General features: G+C 36.7%; 1 protein-coding gene across 7 annotated transcripts in view; it reads left to right on the top strand.

Moving 5' to 3' along the window:
- Macc1 (metastasis associated in colon cancer 1) overlaps positions 1 to 11,706 on the top strand; it is a 117,044-nt gene that overhangs the window by 73,083 nt on the left and 32,255 nt on the right. For 4 of the 7 annotated variants that reach the window (XM_005377363.2, XM_005377362.2, XM_013510572.1 and 1 more), the window contains one exon: positions 9,481 to 9,706. The exons of 2 other annotated variants lie outside the window; for them this stretch is intronic. In XM_005377363.2, coding sequence (XP_005377420.1) covers positions 9,481 to 9,693 — 213 coding nt within the window. In that variant the 3' untranslated portion in view covers positions 9,694 to 9,706. Of the gene's footprint in view, positions 1 to 794; positions 1,037 to 9,480; positions 9,707 to 11,706 lie in introns of those variants that run through there. One more of the 7 variants, XM_013510574.1, reaches the window with a different exon arrangement.

Here is an 11,706-nt window from a genome sequence, read left to right as displayed (position 1 = left end):
CATTTGTATACTTTATCTGTAGTTACATGGCTACAAAGTGACACAACTAGGATTTGAATAGTTTTTTCTTTCACATAGTTCTAACCACTGTGCTTGACTGATGTTAACCCTTTTCAGAACTAATTCAAAAACTATTAACTTGGTTATTCACAATCAGAAAACATATCTTGGCCCGGAAAGATGGGTAGAATATGAATAATTTGGGAAGATGAGAAGTAAACTCTAAGAGTTCTTGATATCAGTACGTTCTAGAGACCACTGAAAAGAAGCTGCTGGGAGATGTGGTCAGTGCATCATATGTTGGAATGGATGGAAGCGAGTCTTAAATGACTCCTAGAGCATAGTAACATAGAAACTAAGCTTCCTGATCTGGATCCCTATTCCAGGACTACCTTGTCCTAGCTGTAGGACTTTGGGCAAGTAATTTTTCTATGAATTTTTCTTTGTAGTGAGATGAAAAGAAATATACCATCTTGCTAATCAGATGTCAAATGTTCACAAAATCAAGGAAGGTAAAATATAAAATATTTGGGACAATGCTTTGCATATTGTAATCACTTAGTACATAATATCTGTTGTTTTGATGAAGAGGAAAATGTGAGTTTGGCAACTCTCTGACTTTGAGTGATTTTTGAAAGGGGAATAAAGTATAGCAATATTTTTAGTAATACAACTGAGAAACAATATAGGTAAAGAAATAAAAAGTCAGCAATGATTTCAAGGCTTCTTAGAATCTGGTAGAATACTGATTAATGATCATCTTGGATAACCAACTTTTTCTTATGGGCTTACAGCATTTTATGTTCTCCAGAAAATATATATTGCCAAAAGGTAAGAAAATGTCCTTGAAATATTATAGTTTCCTGGCTTATGTAGCAACTCCTATTTTCTGCTTACGGTGATACTGAACTGTTCAGTTTCTGTATCTGACTCAGGCTGAGTTCTGGCCTTTGTACCTAAATATTTTATTTACTGTTCTTTTGCAGTGAAAAATATATTTACAATTTCTTTAGGAAGGAAAAATTATGATATGGAAATTCATCTATCATTGGTAAAGCCTACAGAATAATCTCTCAAATCTCATTTTTGAACTATATATTTAGCCCAATAATATATATGTACATACATAATCATCTTTTTCATACAATTTTATACTTATTGCTTCAACTTTCAATTTAAAAATATTTCTTTATTTTTTTGAGGTGATGGGGTGGGGAGAAACAGGGCTATCACAGTGAAATTCCTGGGATAACTCGTTGTATTCCCTGACTTTTGATTTTATTCTGTATCATATATCATCAGCATCCTGAGAATCAAATTGAAATGAACATACTAGGTTAAATATTATGAAGATATATCTAAATGGATTTAGATATGATTCTATTTGATTTTCATATTTGTTTTTCTTTATCAAACTCTATCAGTAGCAAATACAAATAATAGGAAATTTCAGAAAACCAAGTTCCAAGTAACCTACACCACCATTTATTAAAACTGCTAATAATGAAATAAATTTGTGGTAATCTTCTAGTGTAATAGCACCGGATTTATAACTAGGTGATCTGGATTCTTTTCATGCATATTTGAATGTGATTTTGTTAATAAACTTCAATCTTAACCACAATGGCTATTCCGTGAGCACATAAAGTGGCTGAAAAATTTTAGATCTGTTGCTCTGTTGATTTAGCAGTGCTTTCATGGCATTTGTTATGTTTTTCTCTGCATTTGACAAAAGATAAAATTAAAAGCCTGGAGAAATTTTATAGCTTATGAAGAGCCAAGATCTATTAAGTAGTGTTAATTCAAACCCAAGATAAGCCTTTCTTACCCAGAGCTTCTGCACCTCAACTTTCCCTCACTGGTTTAACGTTGACATTGAAAAATTAGATTCAAGAAAATCAAATTTTTCCAGTCTTGACATTCAGATATTGCCATTGACTTGTGTTTGGGGTGAGGTTCCGAGGCGCTAATGAGGACAAGGCAGTGAGGAATCCTCCTTACCAGAAACCCGTGAACGGGGCAGAGTGGAACACTCCTTTCATTCCAGCTAATTGGGAGGTGGAGATCAGAGGCTCACAAGTTCAAATCCAGTCTGAAGAACATGGTGAAACCCCTGTCTCAAAGAAAAAGAAAGAAAGGCAAGGATAGGAAAGGAAAGAGTAGGAAAGGGAGGGGAACAGAAGAGAAGAGAAAAGAAGGGAAAGGGAGGAGAAGAGAGAAGGGGAGAGAGACAGGCTGGACCAGCAGGTGTTCCTATGATGTTACATTGTTTAGAGCAGATGGGTTATCAAGGAATGGATTCCCTATTTTCCTTTGGTTTATAGCTAAACCCAGAAGTTCTAAGTGCTTATTCTCATGACAAATTTAGCTGGTTGGCCCCAAGCCAACTTTTCTGAGCATCTTATGTCAAGTTTTAACGAAGTAATCTCTCTCTTTTGAGGAAATAGAGCCACTTCCTGATATGTTAGCTTCCTTTTTCTTTTGAGGACAATGACAACCTTATCTTCAACAATATTTATGTGAAATACAGGTGATATAAAGCCTACTTGAATATTATAAATGATGTACTGAAGACAAAATGCATGTAATAATCATTGAGAAGGCAAACTCGCCTTAATTCTTCTTCAGCTAATGGTACTTAAAAATGAAATGCTGTTCCTATAATTTTATGAGATATGTAGGTGGATTATTAATCCTCTAATGTGGCAAAATGTAATTATCCAAAGGTAGTTAAAATCAATTACATTCTTTATGCTATTCATATTTTATGAGCTAAAAACGGGCTAAAAATTCTATGCTAAAATCTGAATTGCTTTTATTCATGTTGCATTTCATCATTTAGTGCATTATCTAATGAAGCTTCCTGGCTTCTGGGAATAAGCACTCTAAATTTGGAAATGTTTTTTGCTATTCCTATTTCATTTTTTTGGTATCCCACATATTACTTTTTCATTGTTCCCTTACCTTTTACTTTGTCTTCTAATACTGAGAAGATAAACCAAAGGAAAAATACATTCCTTCCCCACAGATGCTATAACTTGGGAAAACTGGGCTTGACAAACTAAATACTGATGCTGCTGCCCTTTATGTAAGAGATCAAAGCACATAAAGAAGAAGTTAACAACTATGATTTTATCACTCTCATGTTATTTAAGTGTGAACCCATAGCATGGGAAGTTTAGTATTAAAAAACTCAAGAAGAAAGAAACAAGAATGTAGCTTATGTATCAAATACTTGTGATATAGATGAGAAGGCTGGAGCATTTGTTTTGTGGTTAAGAATAATTTAACAAACATAAATTTTCAGGAACATACTTTCCTTCTGATTCACCTAAGTGTAAGTGTAAAGTTACATACCCTTCCTTAATCAAAATATTCAACAAAGGCACAAAAGTGATTTTTAAAACCCTGAATAGATATAAGATACCATAAATCCAGAAAAAAAACCTTGGCAGTCCAAAACTCATTCCCAGCTTTTAGAGGGCTTCCCTCAGGTAAATTCAGAAAGGAAATTATTTATTCTACCCATTTTCTTTCTTCAAACATTCCCAGAGTTGAGGACTTTATATTCTCTGTCATTTATTAAGAAGTGTAGATTTCTTTGTGATCTTACTGGGTATGTATTTTTGGACAGAATATCAGTATCTGTTATTAATCAATATATTCAACTTACCATTATTCAACTTTGCCATTCATCATATATGTTAACCTTCATAAGAAAATGAAAACAAGATAAATAAACTCTGAGAAAATAAAAATATAGCTATTGAAGAACTTGCACCCATATGTGATACATCTAATCATACAGGAGAAAAAACAAACTGTTAGACTAGTTTTTGCATTGATTCAAGTTGGAATTTTATCAGGCTTTGTTACAGCAAAGCTCACCACAGAAAACTTTATATTTACTATACCTGGCAGATATTTTATTGCTAAGGAAAAACACAGTTCTCAAATTTAATAGTTCAGTGCATCCTGTACATAAATATTGGCATTTGCTTTTGCTCCTTCTCAATTTCTCTTGATATTTGCCTTTCTGATTACTTAACCAATTCCACCATGAGTTTAACATTCTTGCTGTGTTTATGTTTCTGCCCAGTGACTTTCTCATTAGGTCTTTTGCATGTGCTACACGGTTCATCTTGCATGATCCTAAATTTTCCATCTAGGACTGTTAGTGTTCAAACCAAAACTCTTTTTTCCATTATAGCATATGACTTTTTACAGAGTTTTTTTCTTTCACAAATTCCTTCCTTTCCTGCTGATTCTTCTGGATCTCTCTCTCTCTTTTTTTTTAATAGATTTTAAATGTGACTTTTTGTTCTTTGGCTTCCATCTCCTTATTTTCTGCTCATACCTGTTGTATGTGTTATGCAGCTGTTCATACTGTCTTTTTCAAGGTTACCAAAGGCTTTCATTTGTCAAAGTACTGGCTTTTCTAAGCTTTTTAAAAGACATTTCCACATCACTTGATGGTATAGGTAGTGAGGTATGTAATAGCAAAAGCATACCATCTGTATGCAAAGTGTTAAATGTTTAACCACCAGCAGTCCAAGGGTTGGAAGGAAGCTCTAATGTATTGCTTTTGCTAATTTTCATGATGTGAATAAATATCCAGAATATGCATGATCTTGGCCTTCCAATATGATATCATTGAATGTGGGACTTGGAGAGATAATGAATGCTCAGCTGCAGCAGCTTGGGTGGGCTGACTACAGCAAGCCCCTAGACACCCTTTCTGGAAGGCTGTGATTCATTGAAGTTTGCAGGGGCTGGGGATTTAGCTCAATGGCACAGTGCCTGCCTGGCAAGTGCAAGGTTGTGAGTTTGATTCCTGGTACCAGAAAAAAAACCAAAGAAAAGAAATTTGCAGCATGAACTACCATGCTTCATTTTCTATTACTCTGAACTCCACATTCTCTACATCCTTTTATTTATTTCTTCTGTGTCTTACATATAACTGCTAATTGTAGAGCTAGTTAAGGTTTACATTTTCCATCTCTTATTCTCTTTCTTGACATTTTCCTTGTTGACCTCTATCACTGTAGCATGAGGGATGCTAAACCTCTAACTCTTCTCTGGAGTTCTCTCCCCTTTCCAGTCTACCATCAGACACCCTCTCTGTTACCTCACATGAGGACTAAAACTGTATCTCTTATGCTACCAAAAAGTACTTTCTTTCTTCCATACGCTGCCTAAAAATATTAAATGAAGACTATCCACTAACCATTTCATCAGATACCTTCATGAGGACACAGACTCAGGAATTATTATCCAAATTTCTATAGTCAAAAAATTCAAATCTCAGATAAACTTGTTTTACTCACACTGGCCCATCCAATACACAGAGGAGTTGAGATATGAACACAAAACTGACCCAAACATGTATTTCTTTGCATTATGGTAGCACAACTCACTAAATGCGATAATCATTGTTCTCCTCAAAATGACTTTTAAAAATGCAAGTAGGGTTTTAGATTTTTTGTAGCTGTTATAACTAAATCCAGTCCTTTCACACATTGGGCCAGTGTCTGTGAAGTTATCTACTTTCTTTCTGTGCCGTAAGCTTCTAACAGCAAGTGTTATGCTCTAGTCTTCCTTTCATTCGGTGGCATGACATAATTCCTTGATAGGTACACAATAAAATGTCTTACTAAGAAAAATAATCAGTGAACAATGATGTATTTTGAGTATATTTATTGTATTAGGTGTGATGATCATATTTCTGTATCATCTAAGTTCAGAGGTACAGGTGGTTTTATATATAACAGATCAAGTTTTACACTAAAGTAACACACAGGTTTAGTTTCCTGGAATGAGAAATAAAAACTAGAGGCAAAATATTGTCTTAGTCACTTCCTCATCATTGAGACAAATACTCAACACCTCAGTTTAAAGGAGGAAATGTTTATTTTGGCTCACAGTTTATAGAGGTTTCAATTTGGCTAGTTTCAAGGCAGGGCAGCAGGGCAGATGGGCATGGTGAAAAGGTTTCTCATCTCATAATGACCAGGAAGCAGAGCGAGAGAATGCAGGGAGGAACTGGGAAGGGAGTTAAACCCTACCCGGTCACACCCACCTTGATCTGCCTCTTCTCCCCAGTCCCCACCACCTAACATCACATTTAGCTGTAATACTCGACTGATCCCGTCACCTTTGAAAAGCCTCATCTGTGAGCTCAGGAGGCTCTTGGGGGACTAGACATAAACCATCACACATATGTTCATATTTTATTAAAAATTATGATGTTTCCAATGCCCTACTCTTTCCTTCCCAAAGCTATTGTACCCATGTCTAGCCAGATTATGTTTCAGACCCCAGGGAATATCAAATGAGCATAGGGAAACAACCCTCCTTGCATTTCCAGGTAATCTGAAGGACTCCTAGGAAGTCTTTTTATATTTTCAGAAATTTTTACCTGGTCTGCTCAGGAATCTGTCCAAGTTTCTCTGACTTGCAAGAGCAGGTTGCACTATTCTGCAGTTGGTACAAATCGGCAAATGTGATGGGGTTATGTAGCAATGCGCGTAAGTGTGTTGGAATACATGTGTCACTGCAATGGGCCTGAATCTGCAGTTTCTAATTTATGCATCACTTGAGTATATTTCCTGCCTCCAGCATCACCAAGAAGCTGCTTTATGATCAAGTGTGCCTTAGGGCTTTTCTATGCATAGTGATTTACAGTGCTGTGGCAGCATACATGACACAGAGCTTTGCTAGCCAGGAAAGCAATGAGGCCATTCTGACAGCTTTTGACTACAAAGGTACTTGAATCTGCAGAGCAGTGAACAATCCTGTGTCAGTCAGGGTTTACTAGAGGAACAGATATAATACAGGATAAACAAATGTATAAGCAATTATAAGTTTGGCTTGTTAACGGTCAGCTACAGAGTTGGATGAGGAAGTGTGCAGAGGGGTCTGCATGCTGGAGATTGAAGAGCCCAGCCCCGGGCCTGGAGCTCATTGCACTGTCCGTGCAAAGCTGATGGGTCTGCGACAGAATGCTGAAGAACCTATGATGAAGGCCGGAGAGCCAATACCAGAAGGCTGAAGAGTCCCAGGCTGAAGCTAAACAGCCTGCACGAGAAGCCAGGAGACAACCAAGCTGAAGGTGAAGACTGGAGCTCCTCCGAGGAACCAGCAGCCCGTCTTTTTTTAATTCCTTTTTTTATGCAGTCTGCCTGCTCTAGGGGGATGAGGGTGGTCCTCTACACCCACACCCTCTGCATGCCTGCCTCTTGCACAGGCTTAGCATGAATACAAGGTAAGCACCCTGGCTGCCTTCTGAGTTACATAGCTAACCTTCTAAACTTTTCAAATTAACATACTAAACAACATCTCAGAAGGGTAAAGGCATGCCCTTTTTACCCCAAGATGTAGAACTGCTGAGTCACTTAGGCAAACCTCTAGACCCCCCCAAGTTGACGCAATGTATCAATCATAACAAATCCTATTACCCATTTGCAATTCTTAAGAGGCATCTACCTTCTATGATATTTTAAGCTAATCTGTGCCATCACCTTGTTACTGAAATGCTCTCTGATGTTGTTTATCATATTTCCAAATAAATTTCTTATTGCTCAGTCAGTAATGACTTAGAACTGTCTTAAGAGCCATTAGCTGTAAATACCATTATTTTGAACAATATATGACAAATTGAAAAATGATGTTCCAGCTAGTTGAGCATTAGGGAATTTTGAATAAATTCAATGGATAATGTAAATCACAGTGCTTTTACAGTCAGGATAATCCACTATAGAATAATCTATTTAGTGCTTCTTGGCTTCTGAGCAGCGACAGTCAAAACTGACTCTGAATAAAAAGTTTCTACTATGACTGAATTCAACTTTCACAGCTTAGCTACTAGTGATAACCCGTACTTTGTGAGGTTCGTTTTCTTTTTTTTTTTTTTTTTTTCTTGTTTTGGTTTTTGGTTTTTCTCCGGTACCAGGAACCGAACTCACGACCTCACTCTTGCCAGGCAGGCGCTTTGCTGCTGAGCTAAATCCCCAGCCCCTGTGAAGTTCGTTTTCAATGGCAGTCTTTGGAGAGATAGATGGGAGGACAGGCCGTAAGGATTCTCTCCATGGTGGAAGATACAATTGCTTATGAATATGGTTAATGAAGATTGAGCTTATAAGCAAAACTCAGATTATTTCTCTTACTGTGTCATATATCTTGATAGGATACAATTTTAATAATTATCTTTTGTTCTGTGCTTTGCAGAATTGAGCTTTGTCAGGAGAGGTGAGGATATGGGTGTTATGATTCCTTGGCTAACAATTTGGGCAAATAGTATCAAATTACTCTTTAAAACTTCTATGTGGATTGAAACCAAGGCATAACAGAATCTCATATTTAGGTCTTTAACTGTTTTTACTCTAACTGTATTCTATGTGGCGATATAGAGGGATGGTGACAAATTATATCCTACAGCCCTATTTCATGTGATATTATTGTCAATCTAGGTTCTGTATAGAGGGCAATACTGCATATTATTTAGCTCAGAGTCTATGTTGCTACATTTTACAAGTGACTGAATTGCAACTGAATTACTATAGCAAGCTCAAGTAAGTAGTAAACAATAAAGTTTATATTCCAAATATTCCAATTATAAGTGCATGGTTCATTTTGTTATTTTCTTAGAGAAAATTCATTTTAAGCTCTGGGTGCCCATGCATGCATGTGTGTGTGTGTGTGTGTGTGTATGTATTTTTCCATTTTTCTCATTTGGTCTGTCTTTGTCTCTATTCTCTCTGAGCTTGTTGCCTTGGTTACCATTACATACACGCTGGTGTGTGAAGTTCTCCTCTGACGTACATTTATTTCTATGGAAACAGTGACATCATTGGTATGGGTAGGTGCTTGGGGAAGACAAAGTGAAAAAGCATTTATTAATGATCTTTTTTGGATCATAAAATATGTCATCAATTTCTGAATTAGAGCTATCTCTTCCTTTTATTTTGACTTGATCACCAGGCAAGAATTTGTCCTGCCTGGTTTATGGACTTGCTTGAATAAAATAAATTACAAGTATGAAATACACTTTATGGATTATGATGTGCAGTAGCATAAAATTACCACAAATCCACATAACAGTTAAAAAGTTACTATTTTAACCTTAAAAATCTTTCAGCGACTGAAAAGTTTGTCTTACTAATATTTGCTATTATCAAGGTATTGTGCAAATATTTTATACTCTCATCAATCCAATAAACAATGTACAAATGATGAATAAAATAATGAAAGCCACATTAGTAGTTATTATCTTTAAAATCTCTAGTTTTGGAGACACAGAGGTATAACAAGGAACTGATAGGTATTAAGACATTTGTTCAACCACATTAAATAGGTTCGTGTATAATGGATATTTCATTTTCTTTTATATCTATAGAGACTTTTAAATCTTTTTTTCAGCTTCTGTCTTTCTCTGTGTTCTACTTTCACACTGCCCTAGTCTAATTTCTTTTTTCCTTATAGATGAGGTGGAAACCTGCCTATGATTTTCTCTATACTTGGAGCGCTCACTATGGAAATAGCTACAGAGATGTGTTACAAGACCTTCAGTCAGCTTTGGACAGAATGAAGAACCCAGTGACCAAACAGTGGAGAGACTTAACTGGAGCTTTACTACTAGTAAACTCTTTGGAGGTTTTGAGAGCAACATCATTTTCTATTTCTGAGGAAGAATAAAATGTAGAGTGTTTATTGGGGTCAGAGAGACTGGTATTAAAAAAATGGTATGTGTGTGCACGTGAGAGAAAATAATTTTTTAAAAATATTATGCTTATTATCTTTATGTGTAAAAACTATTTTTTGCCTAGTGAAAGCAAAGCTTAGCCTTATATTCAAAATTGGGTTTTATAGTCAAACACTTGTATTGTGTGTGTAAATTTCAAAGGCAAACATTAGGTTGGTTTGTTGAGAAAAAAGTCCTTCTCTCTCTTTGAAAGATACTTTCAGTTTTCTCAAGTTAAAAAAATGGTGTTAGAGTAAGTCCACCGTGTAGACACCTAGATAAAGTAAGGGCGGGATCACACGCAATTTTACAAGGACAGGAGGAGCAGACACTGAGACCCCTCAGGGCTACACACTTGCTGTGATCCATCTCTCCTTCCTGAGTGACGTTTGCCAGCATCATTTCCATGTCAGGTGTAGAAAAGCCAAAGAAGGGAGAGGATACCCAAAATCAATGTAAAGGAGGTTTTTCTGGTTGAATTCAAATTCATGGACCTGGGCTGGGGATTTAGCTCAGCGGCAAAAGCGCCTGCCTGGCAAGCGCAAGGTCGTGAGTTCGGTTCCCGGTACCGGAGAAAAACCAAAAAAAAAAAAAAAAAAAAAAAAAAAAAAAACCAAATTCATGGACCTAATGTTTTCACCAGATTCCTTCAGCATCTTGGGATCAATCTAACTCTGCCTATCTCAGTCCTTTCTGCAGGACCATACTGCAAAGTAGTCTTTAGATGTCAGGGACTTTTAATAACATGTGTTATTAAGGACAGTAACCACAAAAACCTAATTTGTCCCTGTTTGGGATAGCAGTTTTAACCCCTAAAACTACTGTCATCTTTGTATGTGTGTGTGTTCACATATACTTGTGTGTATGTGTGTGTGTGTGTGTGTGTGTGTGTGTGTGTGCATATGCACACATACCAGAATGTTTTACTATGCTCTTGGAAAACACCAGTAAAGAAGAATTTGAGCCCCTAGGAATACTAATGGATCACAGAGTTCACAAAAAGATAATCTGTGCTTATTCATATGTTCAATCTTCTGGTGGCCTGCCAGCGTTTATGTGTTTTGACTGACATTCATCTGTCTTTACTCAGTTGACCAAGAGCGTGTGCTTATTTTGTGGTAAGCATATAGGTACTTGAGGTTAATAACGGGAAAAATATGATCCCTGACTTCAGTACTGCTAAATGATAGAGACAGACAATAAAAAATGATTCCATTAAATGTCAAATGGCATCTGTAAGGATAGCTGCAATGGACAGGCTATCATACTAACAGATATAGGGTATACACAGATGCCAGCCTCTGAATGGGAAGGGATAAGTTTATTCTGTGAAGAAAATTAAGAGCCTGAAGGGAGCACCTGTTGTTAAGAGGGTGCTGGAACTCACTGAGTCCTTCTACCAGGAGAGAGCTTGGCAGTGCAGGGAGCCAGAGTGAAGGAATGAAGGGGTGAGGGTGAGAAGATAAAGGGCAACGAAAGTGTGAATAGAGGGAGCAGCAGACATATTAGGGTCACTAAGACCTCTAGAATTTAGGAACGAAAGACTGACCCTCAGAGGTAACACGGATGAGCTGAATAAGGATTTTGTTTCAGCATCCTGAATAAAACATGTCCATTTGGCTAAAAAAGTAAAAGCAGAATCTTCTGGTTTTTAATACACCCACCCTGGGGTTTTTGGTATGCCAGCAAAGGTAATTTGAATTACAGTTTAAGCACAATCTTTAAGGCTTTCAATATTTATATTTGATGATAGGAGGACACAACCTTACCAAGGAGTTATGTACACACATTCAAGAACAGAATTTATTTTAATGGGAAAGAAATTCAGGGAGAAGGAAAAAAGAAAACAGTTTGTAAGTTCATGACACACTCATTTGTAGAGGTGATTTTGCTTCTTTAGAACATTCTTAGAATCTTTTAACATGGCAGGAAATGGGACAATTTTGGGAAGGCACAGTAAGGAAGTA

The sequence above is a fragment of the Chinchilla lanigera genome, unplaced genomic scaffold (genome assembly GCF_000276665.1).
Source record: "Chinchilla lanigera isolate Chin_1 unplaced genomic scaffold, ChiLan1.0 scaffold00009, whole genome shotgun sequence".
Lineage (NCBI taxonomy): Eukaryota > Metazoa > Chordata > Mammalia > Rodentia > Chinchillidae > Chinchilla > Chinchilla lanigera.
This window is presented reverse-complemented; position numbering and strand designations above follow the sequence as displayed.